The sequence below is a fragment of the Euleptes europaea genome, chromosome 18 (genome assembly GCF_029931775.1).
Source record: "Euleptes europaea isolate rEulEur1 chromosome 18, rEulEur1.hap1, whole genome shotgun sequence".
NCBI lineage: Eukaryota > Metazoa > Chordata > Lepidosauria > Squamata > Sphaerodactylidae > Euleptes > Euleptes europaea.
The window spans coordinates 35,884,516-35,909,524 of record NC_079329.1 but is presented as its reverse complement, the minus strand read 5'-3'; the positions used below and the strand labels follow the sequence as shown (position 1 = coordinate 35,909,524).

The following is a 25,009-nucleotide window of genomic DNA, read 5'->3' as shown; positions in this document are numbered from 1 at the left end:
CTAAACTTTGAAGATAGGCTAGGAAAGAGGGTCATGGAATTCAGGGATAGGAGAAAGAAGCCGTCTTTGGGGTTGACTCCCTTTCCTACATTTCCGTGACTCTTCTAATGACAACATTCTCAAAATGATGATGAACCACATGTGTGCCGCCTCTTTCCTCCGAGGAGCTCCAGATGCTGTGACTGAGGTTACCCTCACAACAAACTAGGGTTGCCAACTTCCAGGTGGGGCCTGGAGATTTCCCGCTATTACAATTGATCCCCAGACTACAGCAATCATCAGTTCCCCTGGAGAAAATGGCTGCTTGGGACGGTGAGCTCTATGACATTATACCCGGCCTTCCCCAAAGCCTGCCTTTCCAAGCTCCAACCTCAAATCTCTAGCATCTTCCCAGCCTGAAGCTAGCTATCCTACGACAACATTGTGAGGTAGGTTCAGCTGAGACAAAGACCCTAGCATAGGGTTGCTAACCTCCAGGTAGTGGTTGGAGATCTCCTGCTATTATAACTGATCTCAAGCCGATAGAGATCAGTTCACCTGGAGAAAATGGCCGCTTTGGCCATTGGACTCTATGGCATTGGAGTCCCTCCCCTCCTCAAACCCCACCCTCCTCAGGCTCTGCCCCCAAAATATCCAGATATTTCCCAACTCAGGACTGGCAACCCTACCCTAGCAAGGTCACCCCCAGCGAGCTTCGGAGCTGAACGAACATTTGCACCTGGAACTCCCCAGTCCACATCTGACAATTTATTCATCATCACTGCCATATAATCTGAAGTGAACCAGCAACAGATAATTAAAGATGGGTTCTCACCATCCCTCCTGTGAGGGATGATTCTACCAGGGAGGGTAGCAACCCTAGAGGGGAGGGACTTCAGCAGGGTATAATGCCAAACAGTCCACCCTCCAAAGCAGTCATTTCCTCCAGGAGAACTGAACTTGGTCATCCAGAGACCAGTTGTAATAACGGGAGATCTTCAGGTGCCACCTAGAGGTTGGCAACCCTAGAATGAGAATCTGAATCAAAGGGGGGTCATACACATGATAAAATAGAAAGGGAAGGGAAAGAACTACAAATGCAAAAGTGGGTTAAAAGGAGGTAAAAATACTTGTATGCAAACTAGGGGGTTTAAAAGTGTGAACAAAAAGGAGGCTTACAAAGGCATGTTTTATTTCTTCATTTGCTGCGTAACCAGCTCTCTTTCTCCCAAGGGTCTAGAACAGTCGAAAGAATGGTTCCCCGGTTTCTTCCATCAGGCCCTGCTTGCAAGCAGAGCTCAACCCCACCTGTCCCCAGTCCTGCAGTTTTATTTATTCAGACATTTACCATGTAGCTGACGTAGTTCTCCTCTCCATTTAATCCTCAGAACAATGACATTGTCAGGTATGTTAGGCTGAGAGTTAGTTGGATCCAAAGGATGTGTGTGAAGCAATGGGGAGGGCCTCCTTTGAAAGGGCTGCCAGCCTCCAGGTGGAACCAGGGGGTCCCCCGGAGTCACAGCTCATCTCCAGAACACAGAGCTCAGTTCCCCTGGAGAAAATGGATGCTTTGGAGGGTGGGCTCTATGGTACTGCACCCCACTAAGGTCCCTGTCCTCACCAGGCTCCACCCCCAAATCTCCAGGAGTTTCCCAGCCTGGATCTGGCAACCCTACCCCATCCCCCACTAGTGGCCATGGGGGGGCAGAAGAAGAGGAAGAGGAAGAAGAGTTGGTTTTTATATGCCGACTTTCTCTGCCACTTAAGGAAGAATCAGACCAGCTTACAATCATCTTCCCTTCCCCTCCCCACAACAGATACCCTGTGAGGTAGGTGAGGCTGAGAGAGTGTGCCTAGCCCAAGGTCACCCAGCAGGCTTCATGTGTAGGAGTGGGGAAACAAATCCAGTTCCCCAGATTAGCATCCGCCGCTCATGTGGAGGAGTGGGGAATCAAACCTGGTTCTCCAGATCAGAGTCCACCACTCCAAACCACGGCTGTTAATCACTACACCATGCTGGCAACCCTATCCTTTGAACATCCAAAAAGGATATGCTGGGGATCCTGGAAACTGCATGGACAATGCTATATGGGATGAAGGATGTGCTACGCAGGGAAAAGCTGGCTGGATCCGATCTAACGACGGGCCCAAGGACACCCAGCAAGCTTCTATGGCAGAGTGGTGATTCGAACCTGGGTCTCCCAGATCATAGATTGACACTGTGACCACACCATTGACCCTGATCACCTGCCATCAGACCCCAGAGCAATAAAAAGAACAATGGAAAATGTAAGGTGCAAAATCAAATAGCAAGCAGGTATAAAGAGTCAGAATTGTTTATATCCAAGGGTTAAAAAAAAAAAACCCAAAAGATAAAAATTCATGAATAAATGACAAAGTCTGGTAAGGTGAAATGGAGCAGAACAGCTCCCTTGGTAAGGTTGCCAGCCTCTCAGTGAAGCCTGGGGATCCCCCAGAATTACAGCTCATCTCCAGACCAAAGAGATCAGTTCACCTGGAGAAAATTGCTGCTTTGGAGGGTGGACGACCATATGGCCTTATACTTGGATTGCCAGGCCTTGGTTGGGAAATACCGGGACATTTTGGGGGTGGAGTCTGGGGAGGACAGGGTTTGGGGAGGGGAGAGACCTCAATGGGCTTAAATGCCACAGAGTCCACCTTCCAAAGCTCCCATTTTCTCCAGGTGAACTTATCTCTGTCACCTGGAGATCAGTTGTAATCCTAGGAGATCTCCAGACACCACCTGGAGGTTTGAAACTCTATATTATACCCCGATGTGCTCCCTACCCTACCCTCCCCAAACCCCACTCTCTCCAGGCTCCCCCCGCCCAAATCTCCAGGAATATCTCAACCCAGGGGCTGGGAGCTTTGTGCATGGGCGGCAAGCTCTGCTGAGAGATGCACATTAAGGGTGGGGGGACCCCTTTCGGGGCCCATATCTCAGCCCCCCCCCGACCCAATCTTTACAAAACTTGGGGGGTCTTGCAAGAAGGGTCCTTTGAAGCTCCGCTGAAAGTTTGGGACCTCTACCCCCAAAAATGCCCCCCTGGAGCCGCGGAAAGGCGTGGTTGTGTTTGTAATGTGTTTGTAATGGCTTTATTTGGCCGAATTTTTTTCCCGAACTTTGAATATGCGCCGAATTGCATGGACCCGAAGCAGGGGAGTTCGGACTTCGGCATATCCCGAATCCAGACGGGCCGAATTCGGCCGAATCCGAAATATACCGATTTTTTTTTTCAACAGCTCTATATACAATATAGCACTGTTTTGCAACACTTTTTGGTTTTGTTCTGCTGTGTAAATAGAGTACCTGGAGGTTGGCAACTAGGGTTGCCAGGTCCCACCTCACAACCAACGAGAGATTTAGGGAGGCGAGATTGGGGGGGTGGCGACCAGAGTCATCGATGCAATGATGTCACTTACAGTGGCTTCTCTGGCTGCCCCAGTGATGCGAGCCTTCTCTGCCGCTCTGTCCGACGTCTCTGGTTTCCCAGGCAGCTTTCCTCCCCAGCAGCTTTCCCCCCTGTTTCCCAGGCAGTTGGGAGGACGCCCTAGCACTCTAAAAAAAAACAACTCCATGGGAACCATAGAATTTTTCTTCTCACGAGTGCTAGAGCATCCCTCCAGCTCAGCTGCTTGGTAAACCGTAGGGGAAAGCCGCCAGGGAGGAAAGCTACCTGGGAAACCAGAGATGCTGGGCAGTGCAGCAGAGGAGGCTTGCACTGCTGGGGCGGCCAGGGAAGCCACGGACATGTGGCAGAGCAAAAGAGAAAGCCCGCACCACCGCCAAACAGCTGAGAAGCGGTGGGGCGGTTGGGGAGTGACACCGGCTGCCTGGAGACTGAGATAGGAGCAGGAAAGGGCAGGAAAAGCCTCACAACGGCATTTCCACTTAAACTGTAAGTGATGTCATCGCGTAGATGACGCTGGTCACTCCCCCTCTCTTCCCCCACCTACTTCCGCCTGCCAACTAGCTGAGAGTCGGTGGGCAACAGCAGCAATGGTCGGTAGATTGCCCGCCATAACTGGGCAGTTGGAAACCCTATTGGCAACCCTGTTTACCCCCGGAAGTAGAGTTGCCAACCTCCAGGTACTAACTGGAGATCCCTTGCTATTACAACTGATCTCCAGCCAATAGAGATCAGTTCACCTGGAGAAAATGGCTGCTTTGGCAATTGGACTCTATGGCATTGAAGCCCCTCCCCGCCCCTCCCCAAACCTGCCCTCCTCAGGTTCAGCCCCAAACATCTTCCACTGGTTGTAAAGAGGGACCTGGCAATCCTACCTGGAAGTCCCACTTCGCCATGGCCACTTTAGCACTCAAACCCACCAAAAGCTGGCATTTGGGGAGTTTGAGTGCTAAAACGGCTGCAACAATGTGGCGCTTCCAGGGGTGAACCCAGAAGTGACATGATCGTATCGTGTGCAACTGCGCACGCATGCAATCCCCGCTCTTGAGCAGCTGGGTGGACTGGCGGGCAATTGCCTGCCGAAACCACCCTCCTGGCAATCCTACTCACCGGAAGCCCAGCAACCGGGCTCCTTGCCTCATTTTCTGGGCCTGCCAGCGGAGGAGGCGGATAGCCTTCAGGCTGACGTGCAAGAGGGTGTCATATTTGAAGACCAGCTTGTAGAAGGAGTCGGTCATCAGGGCTCCGGTGGGGTCAGCGTGCTTCAGGGCGGTCATGGGAGTGTAGACGGCGTTGGTCTGGTGGCGGAAGGGCGGCTTGGCCATGCTGAGGACTTTTAGGGTGTGCTGTGGAGGGAAAGAGAAGGGACGGTGTGAGTAGGGTTGCCAGCTCCGGGTTTGGAAATACCTGGAGATTTTGGGGGCGGAGCCTGAGGAGGGCGGGGTGTGGGGAGGGACTTCAGCACCATAGAGTCCAATTCCCAAAGTGGCCATTTTCTCCAGGGGAACTGAGCTGTATCGTCTGTAGATCAGTTGTAATAGCAGGAGATCTCCAGCTAGTAACTGGAGGTTGGCAACTCTAGGCGTGAGAGAACGGAATGTTGCTTGCTCTAGGATCTCTCTTTTAGGCAGTTTGAGTGGTAAAAGGCCCCTTGCAATGCATTTACACCCGTACGTGCCGCATCACAAGCGGCCCCTCGCGAGGCGGCACTTCCAGTTGTAAACCGGAAAACCAAAAGTCTCCCGCCGGAGGAGAGGGGGGACCTGGCAGCCCTAGTTGCCAACCTTCAGGTGCCAACTGGAGCTCTCCCAGAATAACAGATTTCTGATCTCCTTCAATGCCATAGAAGTTTCGATTTCCAAGCGACAGAAATCAGCCCCCCTGGAAAGAATGGCTGCTTTGAAGGGTGGATTCTATGGTGTTATACCCCAATGATGTCCCTCCCTCAACCTCACCCTCCCCAGGCTCCACTCCCAAATCTCCAGGAATTTCCCAACCTGGAGTTGGCAACCTTACCTCCAGGAAAATACATACTACAACATGAATTCATTTTGCATTGGCATCTCTGTTAGGATCTGAAACTTACTTAATTAATCTGCTACCATTCAGGGTGATGGATCTTGGTTTATGGCTTATTGAAAATAAAGGTTAGTCACACATAAAAATACCACAGAGTCGTTTTCTTAATCAAATCAATTCTTTACTAACTAATCTCAAGGATAGGGTACATGGATTAAACAATAAACATCCTACATATCTAAGTTTCCTAGACTTGCTAAACTCCTTTAGCAGTTACTACGCTTACTCACGGGTAGCCATTCTCACAGGGAGAATGTGCTCGTCCATGCTTGCAGGTTGTATCTGGGATACAGTTTCCCTTTCAAACAAAAGATATACCAAAGCAGTAAAATGCAGATTACTTTGCCTACGTGACCATATGACATGAAAGCAATGGCGATCTGCTCTTCCTGACCATTTGGCTAATTAACCCTTTGACTGTCTGACATGTAACGAATCTCGCTATCTAAGACCCAACAATCTCCTGCTGTAAAAGGACAGTTTCACAGACCTTCCCAGTGTCTGCTGTAGTTATGGCTACTCCACAGGAACTAGAAACCCGCAGCCAAGGATTTGGCTGATCCAATACCATACACTGCTGCTTGCCCCGGTCCCACATTTTCCCAGCCTGCAATTGTCTTTTTGCCAACAAATTCTACCACAAACAGAATTTAGGACAGGGCTATGTTAGAACGTATTGTGGTTAGCGTGTCGGACTAGGGAGACCCAGATTCTAATCCCTGTTCTGCCATGGAAGTAGGGTCCTTCCTGTTAGGATCTGAAACTCACTTAATTAATCTACTACTATTCAGAGTGACGGATCTTGATTTTGGCTTATTGAAAATAAAGGTCAGTTACACACAAAAATACCACAGAGTCGTTTTCTTAATCAAATCAGTTCTTTACTAACTAATCTCAAGGGTAGGGTACAAGGATTAAACAATAAACATCCTACATATCTAAATTTCCTAGACTTGCTAGACTCCTCTAGCAGTTACTACGCTTGCTCATGAGTAGCCATTCTCACAGGGAGAATGTGCTCCTCCTTGCTTGCAGGTTGGTAACTTCCAAGTAACTGAGATACAGTTTCTCTTCCAAACAAAGGATATACCAAAGCAGTAAAATGTAGATTACTTTGCCAACGTGACCATATGACATGAAAGCAATGGCGATCTGCTCTTCCTGACCATTTGGCTAATTAACCCTTGACTGTCTGACATGTAACGAATCTCGCTATCTAAGACCCAACACTTCCCTTGCTGGAAATTTCCAGAAATCTGGAGATGGAGTCTAGGGAACAGGTTTTGGGGAGGGGAAGGACCTCATTACCACAGCATCCACTCTCCAGGAGAACTGTAGTTTGGAGATCAGTTGTAACTCCAGATTGCCAGGCCCCACCTGTAGGAAGCTTGCTGGGTGACCTTGGGCCAGCCATGCATCCTCAGCCTACCATACCTCAGGTAGTGGTGGTTGTAAGGATAAAACGGAGGAGAAGAGAATGTTGTAAGCTGCTTTGGGCCCCCATGGGGGAGAAAGGTGGGGTGTAAATGAAGTAAATAAATAAGAATTCTGTTTGTGAGGAATACTTAGTCATTCAGACTGCTTTAGCAGATCCTGTATTGTACAGCTTTCCTTTTCCGTCTGTAAAGAACTCTGCTGTGATCGCGCTCATGCAGAGTGATGGACTTTGTAGTAGGCTACAGATCATTCACTGTTCCTTCAGAACGAAGGCACCAGGGCCCTCCAGCTCAGTTTACGGAGAGGTGGAGGCAAGGGACTAAAGCTCAGAGGGCATCACAAAGCTCACAGAGGTTTAAAGCACTTGGGAACAGGATTAGTAGGATTATGTGTTAACAGCAGGAACGAATTAATTTGCAAACAAAGAGTATGAACTGAGAAGCAGGAATTGAGAGTTTACATCCAAAACAAGCGAAGACATGGAGGAGCTGCATTTGTTTCTGCAAGTTTTTGACAGTCGCTTGCATGGAGAAGCCCGGTCTCCTGAGATCTCTTTCCACTCCTCAGCCTCTTCTGTTCCCAGAAAGGTCCCCTGGTCTCTTTGGCCTAACTGTGATTTTTTTTTTCCAGGGCTTCTGAGAGGGAGGTGGTTGCCAATTTCCAGGTGGTGGCTGGAGTTATCCTGGAATTGCAGCTGGTCTCCAGACTATTGCAATCAGTTCCCCTGGTAGGGTTGCCAACTGCCAGGTAGTAGAAGGAGATCTCCTGCTAATTCAACTGATCTCCAGCCGATAGAGATCAGATCACCTGGAGAAAAATGGCTGCTTTGGCAATTGAACTCTATGGCATTGAAGTCCCTCCCCTCCCCAAACCCATCCCTCCTCAGGCTCTGCCCCAAAAATCTCCTGCCGGTGGCGAAGAGGGACCTGGCAACCCTAACCCCGGGAGAAAATGGCACCTTGAGGAAGCAAATTCCATGGCATCACATCCTTGCTGAATTCCCTCCCCTCACCAAACTCCACCCTCTCCATGTACTGTCCCCAAATCTTCAGGAATTTCCCAAGCTGGAGTTGGCAACTCTAGGTCATTGTGGAGGCTAGGGTTGCCAACCTCCAGGTGGTGGCTGGCAATCTCCTGCTATTACAACTGATCTCCAGGCAACAGATCAGTTCCCCTGGAGAACATGGCCACTTTGGAAGGTGGACTCTATAGTATTATACCCCATTGAAGTCCCTCCCCTCCCCAAACCCTGTCTTCCTCAGGCCCCACCTCCGAAATCTCCAGGTATTTCCCAACCCAGAGTCCGCAACCCTATTGGCGAGCTAAGTAAGGTGCTCCAGCTTGTGTATATTTTCAATGCTCCATCTTGAGAGAGGATCAGGAAGTGTGTGGCTCTCCTCCTTTGGAGGTTTTTAAGCAGAGCCAAGATGGCCATCTGAGAGCCAGCGTGGTATAATGGTTAAGAGCAGTGGACTCTAATCTGGGGAACCAGGTTCGATTCCTCACTCCTCCACATGAATCATGCTGGGTGACCTTGGGCCAGGCACAGTTCTCTCCGAACACTCTCAGCCCACACGGAAGCAGGCAATGGCAAACCACCTCTGAATGTCTCTTGCCTTGAAAACCCTACATGGGTCGCCATAAATCAGGAGTGACTACTTGACAGCACTTTCCACAACCACCAGATGGGCCCCAAGGTAACCTTGTCTGGAGGCCCAATAGGTGGCTCTCATTCATTCAAACAATTTACCTGTCGGGCCTTTGCTGCTAGCAGGGGTAAGGGCTCTTGACATAAGCAGGCCAGCTTCTGGCTACACACCAAGTCCTTGGTTCCCATGCCTGTAAACTCTGTGTACAGTTTCGCTCTTCCTTTCTCCCACAGCTGCGCTGATGTTTAGTCTGCCTGTCCTGGGAACAGCTTATCTCAGGGATGCTTAGCCGTGTTTACCATCGTAGCTTTTAAACATGTAACCTGCGCCATTACCAGCCTTACCTGTGTGCAAGCAGTCAGTTCTTTTATCGGTCTTTTTGCTCCTAATAAAGTATTACTGCTTCAGGACTACCTGCCTGGATGAGTTTACTTGTGGGATGCTAGGGATGGACGCCTGATCCTGACATTACCTTTCCCTCACAGATATTGGACAGTTGACCCAGCTTTGAAAGTCTGGAATGTTTATGAACATCATGCCTGCTCAGCCAATTGGTGTGAGAGGTCAAGGGTGATTCAATATTGATGAATGCACACTCCAGGCCCAGCAGTTATGTCTCTAGGACAGGGGTCCCTAACGTGGTGCCTGTGGGTCTCGCGGCACCTGCCGATGGTGCCTGCCAAGTGTTTTTAAGAAATGGGTGGGGCCAGATAAGGCTTTTGCCCAGCAAGGCTTCTGATTGACGGCTGGAGATTTGATCGGCTGTGCATAGGGTTGCCGGGTTGCCCCTCATCATCGGCAGGAACTTTGCAGGGGCATGGGGATCGGCGTGTGCACAGCGCATGCACCACACACCAGTGTGATGATGTCACTTCTGGGTTTACCCAGAAATGACGCGGATGCTCTAGCAATTGCCTCCGAAAACTCTATGGTTTCCATACAGGGTTATCAGGTCCCTCTTTGCAACCGGCTGGAGGTTTTGGGGGCAGAGCCTGAGGAGGGTGAGGGTTTGGGGAGGGGAGGGACTTCAATGCCATAGAGTCCAATTGCCAAGGCGATCATTTTCTCCAGGGGAACTAATCTCTGTCGACTGGAGATCCGTTGAAATAGCAGGAGATCTCCAGCTAGTACCTGGAGGTTAGCAACCCTAGTTTCATATAGTTTTTTGAGGAGAGTGCTAGAGCATCCGCATCCTTTTCGGGTAAACCCGGACGTGACCTCAGTGCATTGCGTGCATTGCACGCAGATCATGCCCCCCCTCCACCAGCCCTCTTCCACCCGCCGACCAGTTGAGGGTCAGCGGGCAGTTGGCAAGCCTAGCTGTGCAGCACCTGCCACCATAGCAGAAGGATCTGCACTATGTGACTGAAGTTAAACCGTGTCAATCTTTTTGTGGCAGGCTCTGCCTCCTACGGCAGCCATTTTGTTATCGAGCCCACCATGCCATGTCAGAATTCCCAATGTGCCCGCAGGATCGAAAAGGTTGGGGGGCCCTGCTCTTGGGCCTCTTGCATGGTTGAAAAACCTACAAAATGGCCATCTTTCTCATACGCGCGCGCACACAAGCCGTTGGAGTTTTTACCTCGGCAATGTCTTCGGGGCTCTGACCCAAGCTGGAGAAGATGGCCTTGGAATTCTTCAGGTAGATATTAGTGAATATCTCCGCCGTTTCTGGGTCCGTCTGGGAGAAGTCGGCTTTTCCCGCATCTTCGTAGATCTTCATCTCGAACTCGGTCACCACAGGGCCCGGCTCGATCAAGCTGATGCTTCAAAGCAAGCAGGTGGATAAATCACAGCTGGTGGAGGGATGCCAGAGACTCATTGGGTGACACGTGGCCTCTTGCTAGGAAGAGAGATGGGCTGGGGGATGTTCTGCCCATCAGAACTGCTATGAATAACACAAAGGCCTTTTATGCAGGGATGTTTCCCCGCAATCACCCCACCGACTGCTTCAGGGCTTCGTTTTGATGATGCATGCCTTATCCGCCCGTCAGAGGTTGCCTTGCTCTCCCTGCGCGTTTTGCCTACATTTTCCAGATGCTGTTTTAGCCGGAATCTGAAAAACACCCGGAAAACGTGGGGAAAGAGAGGCGACCTCTGACTATCGGAAAAGGCATGCATAATCAAAAGTATGTCCCGAAGCAGGGTGACCGCAGAGAAACGTCCCTGCATAAAAGGACAAAGCCTAGTTCCTCTTGCTTCTCGCATTTTCTGTGGTTCGGACATACTTTCTTTCCCCAGTTTTAAATTGGAGTCACCGCATTACTCTAAAAATAAATATTGTAAAAATACATGGAGTTCATCCTCTGTGGAGCCAATCACACGTGTGGCAGTGACAATTCTTTTTTTATATATTTTTATTAGATTTTCTTTAAAAAAACATAAAAAAGAAACAAATACAACAAGAAAAAATAAAAAAAATTACAAAAAGGAATACAGAAAAATTATAAAAGGGTAATTCTAAGCACACATTCTGATAGAAAGGAGCAAAACTCAGAGCAGAGAGGCACACAGAGTTGCCGCATGCAGCTTCCTTAGACGATACATAATTCTGCTGCTTTCATGTACTGGGGTGGCTAAGGATTAGGGTTGCCAGCTCCGGGTTGGGAAATACCTGGAGATTTGGGGGCGGAGCCTGAGGAGAGCGGGGTTTGGAGAGGGGGGGACTTCAAGGGCGTTTGGGGTATCGGTCAACTCACAAGACGTTGAACTTGAGCGTCTGAACAATGAGGCTTTCGCAGAACCCCTCAATGGCAAATTTGGACGCTGCGTAGATGTCGTTGAACATGATGCCTGAACAAAAGACACCGAAGAGAAGAGATTAAGGGGTATCAGGACAGCACCAGCAGAAGTCCTTCAGCGAGGACTTCAGAGAGGACCCTCCGCAGCAAGGCTGGCCCAAGAGGAGGAGGAGGAGAGTTGGTTTTTATATGCTGACTTTCTCTGCCAATTAAAGGAGAATCAAACCGGCTTACAATCACTTTCCCTTCCTCTCCCCACAACAGACACCTTGTGGGGTAGGTGGGGCTGAGAGAGCTCTAAGAGAGCTGTGACTAGCCCAAAGTCTTCCAGCTGGCTTCATGTGGAGGGGTGGGGAAACCAACCCAGTTCACCAGATTAGCCTCCGCCGCTCATGTGGAGGAGTGGGGAATCAAACCCGGTTCTCCAGATCAAAGTCCACCGCTCCAAACCACCGCTCTTAACCACTACACCACGCTGGAGGGTTCCATTATTAAATGTCAGCTGTTGAGGGCCTCAAGTCAGGCTGGGGAAGCTGCACCAAGGGAGGAGGTTAGCTCTTCCCCCCATGTAATCTTCCTATCCTCAGAGCAAGGGTTGCCAGGTCTCCCCTGGCCACCAGTGGGGATGGGGGGGTAGAGTTTCCAACTCCAGGTTGGGAAACTCCTGGAAATTTGGGGATGGAGCCTGGGGAGGAGGACAGGGCACTCAGTGGCATACAATGCCATAGAGTCCACCCTCCAAATGAAATGCCTGTGTTATAATATTAATTTTGAATCAATATAACACAGTGGGAGGTTGATAGTTCAAAGCAGTTGTTTATTGAGCCCAATATGCATACCGGATGCAACTGCCCTAATGCGCAGGACAGTCTTCACACCGAACAAAGGATTGCTACCCCAATTATAACTTCTGGTTAGGGATGTTCCAATTACGTCGACTTACTAAACATTGGTTTTCTGCCTTTCTTTAATTAACATAGTATATAGAGATTGGTAGAAGCTGTCTCTAAGCAAGCACTTGGGTCTTGTGATTCACATTCCTAACAGTGAAGGTAAGACACTGTTTTTCTCTACAGGAGAAAGCCTGTACCAGGCAATGTGTTCTGTTGGCCTCTTATAGTTATGGATGCCAACGTTCCCAAAGTTTCCATGTGTGGGCAGAATATATCTGCCTGATGCTATGCTCTATTCTTGAGCATAGCACCTCATGAACCTATGAATGTTTATACATATGAAAGAATATATGTTTTCCCATAAATGAAGTTTATAGGCACTTCACAAAGCAGCCATTTTCTCCAGGGGAACTGATCTCTGTAGTCTGGAAAGGAGCTATAATTCCAGGGGATCTCCAGGTCCCACCTGGAGGTTGGCATCCCTACTCAGAGCACAAACACAGCGGATTTGAGGATTCTCCCAGCAGGACAAAGAGCCACTCCATGAGGACGTCTGAAGCTACTATTCTGCCAGGCACGGCCTGATACTCAGCAGGAGACCCGATGGTATATTCCAAGGTCGACTTGTTATTCAACTCTGTGATGTTTTGTCTCGCCACTCCCAACCAGAAAGTTCATTTCAGCTTTATATCTACTGTACTCTGATCCCTACCCCCCATTAGTCTCATTGCATCTTCCCCGTTGGATTCTGTAACTTGCCCTTTAATTTTCCCTTTAAACCACTGGTTCCCAACCGGGGGTCCGTGGACCCCCAGGGGTCCGCGAGAACTAAATTAAGGTCCACGAAACAAAGTTATAAACCCATAATAAATTAATATTTTCAATTAAAAGTTCTCTATTATAATATATATATATTCAAATATAATTCTAAGTTTAATGTTTAACTAACAGTTATGATTAAAGTTTATTTTCAAATTCCCGGAATTTTTATTTTGAACCTTGGGGTCCCTGCTCCGAACAAAAAAGTCCTAGTGGTCCCTGGCCAAAAAAAGGTTGGGAGCCACTGCTTTAAACTAACTTTCTATGGAGACCGTGCCTAGAGGTCGTTTGTGGGATTTATCTGGTGAGCCCAGAGCTGACATATTCATTAAGGGGGGGAAATTACCAAGAAAAAAGAATCCAGACATCCAGCCAGGGATCTCTTGGTGTCCCATCCACAAGTTGTCATTACTGAACTTGGTATTTTGTGGGTGATCTAAGCAAAAAGAGACAAGTTCCTGCCCCAAGGAGCTTGCAAAGGAAATGGTCCTAGTGAGGGAGACAACAAAAGCAGTGGAGAAGCCAGGGATGAAATTGAGCCAGCAGAGGCAGAACAGACTAGTTTTTATATCAGGGTTTAAGCCTGTCCTTTTTTATACAGTGTTTCACACAGGAGGGAGTAATTGTTAAATAGTTCAGTTGTGGAACTCCCTGCCCCAGGATGTGGTGCTGGCTGCCAACTGGGAAGGCTTCAGGAGGGGAGTGGACATGTTCATGGAGGATAGGGCTCTCCATGGCTACTAGTAAAGATGGATACTAGTCCTGATGCATACCTATTCTCTCCAGGATCAGAGGAGCATGCCTATTATATTAGGTGCTGTGGAACACAGGCAGGACGGTGCTGCTGCAGTCGTCTTGTTTGTGGGCTTCCCAGAGGCATTGTGGTTGGCCACTTTTCTTATGCTCTTATTTCTAGCTTCCACATGCAGCAGTTTCAGTCCTAAGGTGATTGTAACACTGCAGGTGGAAGCAGCAGGGCAGAATTACATCATTTAATGTTCCCAAATGACTTTTTAAGAAGCAGTCTTGTATGTAGAAAGTAGAATAGCAGGGAGCTGGGCTAGAATATTTTATCCCTCTAGTTTTATTTTTTTCAGTGGCATGGTGGTAGGGTTGCCAGTTCCAGGTTCTGAAATACCTGGAGATTTGAAGGTGGAGCCTGGGAGAGTGAGGGTTTAGGGAGGAGAGGGACCTTGGTAGGATATATTGCCATACAGTTAGGGTTGCCAGGTGGGTGATTTCAGCAGGGAATTGCCTGCCAGTCCACCAGGCTGCACCGGAGTGATTACATCAATTCCGGGTTTACCCCACTGCCAGTCCCCCAGAAGCGCTGCATTGCCACAGCTGCAGCCGTTTTGGGGGTTTGAGTGTTAAAGAGGTCACGGCGATGCAGCACTTTCGGGGGTAAATTCACGTAATTGAGTTGCGCACAGTTGCTCTCGCAATCACCCCAGCTCCGCCCACTAAAACCTCCTGCTGATGGAAAGAGGGGACCTGGCAACCCTACATACAGATCACCTTCCAAACCAGACAATGTCTCCAGGAGAACTGGAATAACCCATATTTTAAATAAATAATGAATAAATAGGTGATTGATGTAGTCTAGAGATCAGTTGTCATTCCAGGAGAAATCCATCTCTCACCCGGAAGTTGGCAACCCTACATTGAGGGGTTTTTTAAAGCATTGGAGTACATTCAAAATTGGGATCTGACACACGGTGTTGAAAGTGGTACCATCATCTTTATCACCTCATTCTGGAAGGAAGGAAGGTTCTTTGAGGATAGTTAGATGGAACCTCCATGTACCAGTCAATACCAGGCAATGGAGAAAAGCATTAACAAATGGGCATCTTGCTCTGCTCTTGAGCTTCCTAGAGAGGTACCAAGTATGGCTGCCAACCCCCAGGTGGAGATCTCTCACTATTATAATTGATCACCAGACAACCAAGATCAGTTCCCCTAGATAAAATGGCTGCTTTGATGGGTGGACTCTATGGCATTATGCCCTGCTGAGGTCCCACCCCTCCCTAAACCCTGCCCTCCCCAGGCTCCACCAAATTTTCCAGGAATTTCCCAACCCAGAACTGGCAACCCTAGTACCAGGCTGACTGTCATTCAGGTGCTGGTATAAATGGACCATTGGTCTGGTCCCATTTCAATGGCTGTTTTTTTAAGGTTCTCACAAAACCTTCCAGGACAGCAAAGGCACTGGAGAAGACTGTAGCAAAGCATGGTCGTATGAATGTGGCCGTGTGAATGCCACCTCACCGGCTTACCTTGCAAACCCATAACACTGCTGATGACCACAATGTGGCCGCTTCTTCTTTTTTTCATGTCAGGGAGGACCTCCTTAATCATCCGCACCACGCCAAAGAAGTTGGTCTCCATGATGGCCTTCATCTCCTCAATCGATTGGCATTCGATAGGCCCAATGAGGCCCACCCCGGCATTGTTGACTGCAAGAGGAGGCCAAGCGATCTGACTTAAGTAGGGATTAGGGTTAGAATCATAGAATCATAGAGTTGGAAGGGACCACCAGGGTCATCTAGTCCAACCCCCTGCACAATGCAGGAAATTCACAACTACCTCCCCCCACACCTCCAGTGACCCCTACTCCATGCCCAGAAGATGGCCAAGATGCCCTCCCTCTCATGAGCTGCCTAAGGTCATAGAATCAGCATTGCTGACTATGTCGCACCCCATTTCAACCACTTCAGTTTCCCACTCTGTTTTTAGTAGCAAGGAACTCTGGTGGTTTTTTCCTGGGACGTCTGACTAATCCACTAGCTCCCGCGACAGCTTCAGCCTCAAGCTTAGTTCTGGTCCCTCAGAACTGTTACTCAGATTCAGACTCTCAGACTCTGTCCCCAGCTTAGCTCACAGGAGCAAAGGAAGTCTGAGTTCCTTTCCCTCCTCAGAGAACTCACAGAAGTTTGGGGAAATATTCAAAATCCCTCTTCCAGTTCTCTCTCTGATTACCCCACACCAGTGGCTGTAATCCTCCACACCTCCCTGTTACCGGAATAGCTCTACCTCAGAGACTAATTCCCCTTTGTGACCTAAGAATGGGTCCTCTCTAACCCAATTCTCACTCCTGTCACTACCACAGGTTGTGTGTTTCAATAGCTTTGGCTTTAACAGAACCCCTCAGGTTCACAGAGTACAGTCTGGCTTCAGCTTAGTCTCACTACCAAGCTTCCAATCTATCACAGCCTCCTTTCAGGCTGGGTCCCAAGCTTCGACTACTTTCACAGCCTCCTCTCAGGCTGGGTCCCAAGCTTCGACTACTTTCACAGCCTCCTCTCAGGCTGGGTCCCAATGCTTTTCTGTCGATCAGAGTGTCAGCTCTCTGGCTCTGCCCACTCTTGGTCTGTCAGCTCTTGCTGCAGATTAACCCCTTATCCATCACACTGACAGATGGCCATCTAGCCTCTGCTTAAGAATCTCCAGGGAAGGATTGCTTACCACCTCCCGTGGAAGCCTGTTCCAATGAGGAACCGCTCTAACTGTTAGAAAATTCTTCCTAAAGTCTAGATGGAAACTCTTTTGATTTAATTTCAACCCGTTGGTTCTGGTCCGACCTTCTCAGGCAACAGAAAACATCTCGGCACAATCCTCTATATGACAGCCCATCAAGTACTTGAAGATGGTTATCATATCCCCTCTCAGTCTTCTCCTCTTCAGGCTCAACATACCCAGCTCCTTCAACCTTTCCTCATAGGACTTGGTCTCCAGACCCCTCACCATCTTTGTTGCCCTCCTCTGGACACATTCCAGCTTGTCTACATCCTTCTTAAATTGTGGTGCCCAAAACTGAACGCAGTACTCTAGGTGAGGTCTAACCAGAGCAGAGTAAAGCAATACCATCACTTTGTGTGATCTGGACACAGCCCAAGATCGCATTTGCTTTTTTAGCTACCGCATCACACTGCTGACTCATGCTCAGTATTTGGTCAACTAAGACCCATAGATCCTTTTCGCACACCCTACTGCTAAGACAAGCCTCCTCCATTCTATAATTATACATTTGATTTTTCCTACCTAAATGCAGAACTTTACATTTATCTTTGCTGAAGTGCATTTTGTTAGTTTTAGCCCAATTCTCCAACCTGTCAAGCTCATCCTGTATCCTGGCTCTGTCTTCTACGGTATTTGCTACCCCTCCCAATTTAGTATCATCTGCAAATTTAATAAGCATCCCCACTATGCCTTCATCCAAATCATTTATAAAGATTTTGAACAAAACAGGGCTCAGGACAGATTCCTGAGGCACTCCACTAGTCACTAGTGGATAAGGAACCTTTAACAAGCACTCTTTGTTGGGTTGCCAAGTCCCTATTTGCCAACAGCAGGAGGTTTTTGGGGCAGAGCATAAGGATGGTGGGGTTTGGGGAGGGGAGGGACTTCAATGCCATAGAGTCCAATTGCCAAAGTGGCCATTTTGTCCAGGTGAACTGATCTCTATTGGCTGGAGATAGCAGATCTTCAGCTAGTACCTGGAGGTTGGCAACCCTAACTCTTTGGGTGCCATCTGTCAGCCAGTTACAGATCCACCTAAAAGTAATAGGATCTAAACCACATCTTCCCAATTTGTCAACAAAAATATTATGGGGAACCTTATCAAAGTAGCAAGAGATCCAAACAAACCAAAAGAAAAACGGTTGCCTCACCTCACGATGGTCCAATGAACATTCTTTACTGCAACAAGGACCATCGTGAGGTGACGCAACCGTTTTACTTTCGGTTTGGTTGGATCTCTTGCTACTAGGATTACTGTGAGATTCCTTTGCTACAAGAACCACTGCGAGGTGACGTAACCGCTTTTCTTTTGGATCGTTTGTCACTAGGATTACTATGAGGTGACATACCAAATTCTTTGGACCTTTGAGGGAGTACATTTTATCTTCTCCTATATGACCTTTTTTCCGGACTTGGGTGATGTTACCCCGTGTGGGGATATTTCTGTTTATTATTAATTTGTTTACTGTACCATTGAGATATTAGTTTCTTCGTGCTTAGTAATACTACAATTCAGTCAGTAAAATTGTGACGTCTTTCTCTTGAGCAGCGTGCTGTTTATTATATTATTACACAACTACTCGTTCAGCACAGGTTTTTTAACCTCCAGGTACTAGCTGGAGATCTCCTGCTATTACAACTGATCTCCAGCCAAGAGAGATCAGTTCCCCTGGAGGAAATGGCTGCTTTGGGTCATTGGCCTCGATGGCAATGAAGTTCCTCCCCACCCAAACCCTGCCCTCCTCAGGCTCTGCCCCAAAAACCTCCCACCAGTTGCAAAGAGGGACCTGGCAACCCTAGATATCCGGGTAATTAAAATCTCCCACGACCACCATGTCCCTTCTCTTTGAGAACTTTGTAATCTGGTCTAGGAGTGTCTCATCCAACTCCTCTGCCTGGTTTGGTGGTCGATAGCAGACCCCCACCAGAATATCACTATTATTTCTTACTCCTTTTATTTTTACCCATAGACTCTTGACTGAACTTCCATGCTCAGATTCATGTATTTCTTCACAAGTATACACATCGTTGACATATAATTCTACTCCTCCCCACTTTCTTATCTGTCTATCCCTTTTAAACAAGTTGTACCCCTCAATCTTAATATTCCAATTGTGAGTGATATCCCACCAAGTTTCAGTAATGCCTATCAGATCAAAATCCTCTTCCTGTATTAGGGCTTCAAGTTCTTCCTGCCTGTTTACCAAACTCTGCGCATTAGTGTACAGATATCAGAATCCGTGGTTTATGTGCCCCGAGATTTTCATTTCTGTACTTACCTGCGAGTTTATGTTTGCTCGCATACACTCCCTGCAAATCTTTATTGTTCTCATCTCCAGTTACTGTCATCATGCCAGGCTTTAAGTTCTTGCCTCGCTGCCCTATAGGATTTAGTTTAAAGCCCTCCTTATCAAGTTTACAAGGCTCTCACCAAACACATTTTTCCCTACCCTCGTGAGCGTAAGCCATGGTCCAAACATCCAAACCTTTCTTGACGACACCTTCTACGCATCCAGTCATTAACTTGTATTATTGTTCTTTCCCTTCCTAAGCCATGACCTTCAACAGGAAGAACTGACAAAAAACAACATGTGCCCCCAGGTCCTTCACCTTCTTACCCAGAGACGCATAGTCCCTTTTAATACCTTCTGGCCTGTGTCGGGTAATATCATTTGTTCCCACATGAATGAGCAAGAAGGGGTAATAATCTGTGGGCTTAATGAGTCTTCCTACCCTTTCTGTCCCATCCTGAATGCGTGCACCAGGTAGACAGTATGCCTCTCGAGATGACAAGTCCGGTCGGCACACTTTAGACTCTACCCCTCTTAGTAGGGAATCCCCAATTACCAGAACAGTCCTCTTCCTAAATGGAAGCTTGAGTCCTCTCGTGTGCAGGAGCCTGAGAAATTTCTTTCAAGCTTTGGGAGGGTTGCCAATCTCCAGGTACGAGCTGGAGATCTCCAGCTGATAGAGATCAGTTCACCTGGAGAAAATGGCCGCTTTGGCAAGTGGACTCTATGGCATTGAAGGCCCTCCCTTCCCCAAACCCCACACTCCTCAGGCTCCACCCCAGAAATCTCCAAGTATTTCCCAACCCAGAGCTGCAACCCTACTAGGGATGCCAGCCTCCAGGTGGGACCTGGGGATCCCCCGGAATAACAGCTCATCTCCAGACTACAGAGAACAGTTCCCCTGGAGAAAAAGGCTGCACGAGCCCCAGAGTGGCAAGCTCAGGTGTCCTACAAAGCCATGGTTTGATTATACTGACAGGGTGATTGTCTGAACACAGGTTACTCCTCTGGGTAAGGTTAGGCCATTTATGCTTGGTAATTAGCAGTGCATTCCAGGCTAAAGTGCCCCGCATATTTTTTGATTTCTTTATGCTGAACCATCATTCCAGACGTCACTGCGAAGCCTGCGCATACCCGCTTCGCATTTCTTAAGAGCCCCTTTAACGCGACCTTTTGTATTCTGCCCCTGCATCGAAGTATTCACTGAAGGAAGCATGCAGAATCCCAGCCGTGGCTTAGCTATGCAAACAACTATTGCTAATGGCTATGCAAACGAAGGAACAAAGGAGCAGGCGAGTGCAGGGTGGAATTTGTTTGACTTTCTCCTCTTGCATCGGGATCGTGAATAGTCATTTTAAAGGTTGGATTTTAAAAAATCATCAGTGAGTGAGGAGCAGAAATGACTCTGCATAAATGGCCTCTGTTTTAGTGTCTGTCAAACTAGGGTTTGAACCCAGGGATTTCAATTGGTATATTAACCACAGTAAGGTTAGTTATACGTGGAGGTCTTGCTCCAAATTGCCTCCCCCATCACAGCGGATTTAAATTTTGCTTCTGCACAACATGGTCACCAACCTGGGTTTTCCCCAACTGCACCGCAAATTTCCCCAAACCTGCTTCAGTACAATCTTTCTGGGAAGATCATACCGCTAGGCGAACACGAATTGTGACTCACCAAAGAGCCAGGATGGTGTACTATTAGAGTGTCACGCTACAATCTGGGAGACCCAGGTTCAAATCCCCATGTGTGTCATGGAAGCTTGATGGGCGGCCTTAGAGTTTTCACTCTCAGTCACCATAACCTACTTCATAAGGTTGTTATGAAGATAAAATGAAGGAAAGGGGAACAACTTTGTAAGCCATTTTGGGTCCCCACGGGGGAGGCAGAAAGCAGATTGTAAATAAGTAAAGATAACAAAGCACTATGTTTAAGGGGAAGCATGGAAATTCTGGCAACGTTTGACCTCTGAAAAGCCTGTTCACACATGCAAACCATCAAGTGATAAACCTGCTCATATGAACCACCTTGCAGTAAACTTGTGAGCAAGCTAGCCAGTGATTTCCAGACAATCTGACAGTTAAGGAGGACGTTAAAAGTCTCTCAATCCAGTAGACTCTAGACTGGCTCAGTACATCCAGAAGCCATGAAAGGAGGTGGAGTGTATGTGTGTTGGGGGGGACCTTTTCACACTGGGCTCTATTGTTGGGTAATTAAAGAGGAAAGCCCTCCCCTCCAAACACACACATCCATTATCCCACAAATCCCCCTCTCCCTTTCCTGCCTTCCACACATTCCTGACCTAAATAGGTCTCCCAGATAACCATAGTATGAAGGCTGCTCTTGTCTATTGGTTTATTTTTTTATATACCTTGGTGCAAGAAGCTAGGAAGTGATCTGAATTACAGAGGATCAAACACTTTTGCATTTCCTGGAGCTTCCGCCTACTTTTGTTAGCCTGAAAGAGCTGACTCCAGCTCAGAGTGTTTGGAGGCTAAATGGAATTTGATCATCCACTCATCAGAGGTCGCCTTGCTGTCCCGCTGCATTTCTGTGGGTTTTGTCCATGTTTTCAGGGACCTGTTTTATTACAAATTTGAAAACACAGGCAAAACATGCGGAAATGCAGGGGGAAAGCGAGGCAACCTCTGATGGTCAGGTATGGCACGCATAATCAAAACAAAGACTCAAAGTCATCCAAAGGGTGACCGTGAGGAAAACACCCATGCATAAAAGGCCATTGTGTGGGTGCTCCTCTCCAAAAACCCCAGCCCCCTTCATGCTCCAATTTGGTGAAATGAAGGCTTTTGGGTGCTCACCAAGGATGTCTATATGCCTGTTGGGGATGCTGTTGATGCAGCTGCGGATCGATCTCTCGTCACAGACGTCCAGCTGCTTGATCTCCAGGGTCCTGTTGAGAGCAGCCCCGGCAGCTGATTCCAGCTTTTCTTTCTTGGCCACGTTCCTCAGAGTGGCAATCACTGCAACACAGGCACTATGACCCATGAAGGCATACGACAAATAACCAGTGGCTCTTTGGGATGTCAACCTCCAGAATAACAGCTCATCTGCAGACTACAGAGATCAGTTCCCCTGGAGAAAAGGGATGCTTTGGAGGATGGACTCTATGGCATTGTACCCCACTGAGGTCCCTGTCCTCCCCAGGCTCCATCCCCATATCTCCAGAAGTTTCCCAACCTAGAGAGGGCAACCCTATCCCCCCCATCCACCACCAGTGGCGAGGGGGGACCTGGCAATCCTAGTTAATGTGTATCTGCACAAGAGACATTGAAGGGGTGAGCTAGGCAGAGCCTGGCTGCAGTTTAACAAAGCCACATCATCCCTTATGTATCTCCCTTACCACTCTGGTAATCTGTAGCCATACAACACGTGTGATGTGACATGATGCCCTTGTTCTGTGGGATCTGGCAACCCCACCCCCTCCCCTGCTGGTGGCCAGGGGGACCTGGTAAGCCTAGTGGCTCTTAATATACACCACTCTTCAACGAAATATGAAATACATGTTTCTTTTTTTGGGGGGGAGCAATGAAAAATGGATGCAAAAACCACGATCAAGACCTTGCATAGTTAAATAGTATAGGATAAAAACAAATACAAAATTGATTTGCTATTAAAATGATTAAAAATGGCAAGATTATCAAGATGCATAATTGTGTCGGTCTGGACACTGGCCCAATATTGTTCAATGTTTTTTTGCTTTTCCTCATTTTCCTTTCTTTTTCTCTTTTGTATCCCATAAAACTTAATAAAACATTTATTTATTTATTTATTATTTAAAATGCATAACTAATTAATATCCGAACAAATACTAAATGTGGGTAAAATTAGAATGCTTGATAATATCTGAAAACTACAGAGGCTAAAACTAGAAAGGAAAATAAATAAACATGCATTCAATCTGTAGGATGACCTTGCTGAATCTCACCTCTACCTTACTGTGTCTCTTTCCCTTGCCAGCACAATCTGAAATGGTGCCTCTGTGCGTCTTAAAACTTCTAAGAGAGGAGAGGAAGTATTCACTTCCAGGAGGGTAGAAAAACTAGCCTTACACCAAGGCAGGAGAGGAACAGGGTTTTGTTTTTTAAAGAGTTGTAGGTAATTCAAAAAGGACTGTGATTCGTGGTGTGCCAGATCATGCCCCCTTTCCCTCTGAGAAACAGGTTGGCTAGATTTTTGTAGGTTTTTTGAAAATCTGCACCATCTATTTGATGAGAGGCAACAGAATGGCAAGACGGGCCTCTTCCAAACGGCTGCAATTTCTCTTAAAACGTATCGCTTTATGGCATATCTGGTCAGAATAATATATGCTAACTGTTGGACAACTAAAGAGGTGTCCGATGGAAACAAATCTGGGGGGGGGATTAGATTATGATGCCATTATGCCTAATTTAAGGAACTGTGCCAGGTTAAAGGAAGGTAGGCAGAGAACGATTCACAGAGAACTGGTTAGCTAGGCTTTTCAGGCTTAGACCTCGAGGGACGTTATATGATCATTTCGTTACTTATGATTTGCCCTGCACTTATAAGCAGTTATGCCCCTCTAAACCCATTGACTTCAGTGGACTTAGAATGATATAACTCTGTTTAGGAATGTGCAGTTATAGAATCATAGAGTTGGAAGGGACCATTCAGGCCATCTAGTCCAACCCCCCTGCTCAATGCAGGAACAGCCTAAAGCATCCCTGACAAGTGTTTGTCCAGCCGTTGCTTGAAGACGGCCAGTGAGGAGGAGCTGACCACCTCTAGGCAGCTGATTCCAGTGCTGAACTACCCTTACTGTAAAAAAATTCTTCCTAATATCCAGCCACTACCTTTCCGCCTGTAATTCACACCCATTATTGCAAGTCCTACCCTCTACTGCCAACAGGAACAGCTCCCTGTCCTCTTCTAAGTGACAGCCCTTCAAATGCTTCAAGAGAGCCATCATGCCCCCCCTCTACCTGCTCTTCTCCAGGCTGAACATTCCCAACTCCCTCGGCCTTTCCACACAGGGCTTGGTCTCCAGACCCCTGATCATCCTCGTCGCTCCATTCTGTCCGCATCCTTCTTGAAGTGAGGCCTCCAGAACTGCATGCAGGACTCCAGGCATGGCCTGACCAATGCATTGCCCATCTATTTCTGCATATTGCAAATCTCATTTGCAAAAAAACAACAACAAAACAACAACACCAGAAACCTTACCTTTGAACCTCCTCTGCTTGTCTTGTGCTAGTTTCACAGCCAAAGCTAGCCCGATGCCGGATGAGCATCCCGTGATCAGGACAGTTTTGGGAGCCATGGTGGCCAAGTGTTGAGAAAGACAGTTTGAACTTCTAGCAGATCAGAGCTTTACCCTCCCATCTTCCCTACAAGGTCCACAGATCCTATAAAAGGCCCGCTTGGGCAGATAAGAAAGGCTTTAATCTGCTCACCGGCACTAAACCCCAAGCGGATCTGCGTGGTAAATCCCACCTAAGCCCTTCCAGGCCCAGCTGCTCGTGATGCCTTAAGAGGACCACAAGACTTGGCAGACTTGTGCGGGTAACAGAAATTGATACGTCCCAGAATGCCTCGCAAGCAATGGCCAGCATGCATTGCACAATTAGGATCGCCATACACCAAAGCCTGGACTCTCCCTAGAAGCTAAAATGACTACACTGAGGCTATCGTACTTTGGTCACATTATGAGAAGTGTCACTGGAAAAGACTGAGGAAAAGTAGAAGGCAGCAGGAAAAGAGGAAGACCCAACATGAGATGGATGGACTCAATCAAGGAAGCTGAGACTCTCTGCAAGACTTGAGCAAGGCTGTTAACAATAGAATGTTTTTTTCAGGGGAGCTATTGGGTCATTTAAATAACGAAGAAGAAGAAGAGTTGGTTTTTATATGCCAACTTTCGGTACCGCTTAAGGAAGAATCAAACCGGTTTTCAGTCACCTTCCCTCCCCCTCCCCACCACAGACACCCTGGGAGGTAGGTGGGGCTGAAAGAGCTCTATAAGAGAGCTGTGACTAGCCCATGGTCACCCAGCAGGCTTCATGTGTAGGAGTGGGGAATCGAACCCGGTTCTCCAGATTAAAGTCCACCGCGCCAGACCACTGCTCTTAACCACTACACCATGCTGGCTCTCCACGAGTGTGTCAATGTGGTTCTGGTCAAATAGACACCCTTCA

At 47.8% G+C, this 25,009-nt stretch overlaps 1 protein-coding gene across 1 annotated transcript; it reads right to left on the bottom strand.

Annotated features, from left to right (window-relative positions):
* Window positions 1–4,516: 4,516 nt before the first annotated feature.
* On the bottom strand, window positions 4,517–24,168 carry LOC130490058 (retinol dehydrogenase 8-like). The gene is made up of 6 exons (XM_056863856.1): window positions 24,039–24,168; window positions 21,656–21,817; window positions 15,305–15,484; window positions 11,275–11,368; window positions 10,158–10,341; window positions 4,517–4,756 (listed from the first exon to the last, which is right to left on the bottom strand). The coding sequence occupies exons 1-6, from the start codon at window positions 24,133–24,135 to the stop codon at window positions 4,517–4,519; spliced, it is 957 nt and encodes a 318-aa protein (XP_056719834.1). The 5' UTR covers window positions 24,136–24,168.
* Window positions 24,169–25,009: the final 841 nt, after the last annotated feature.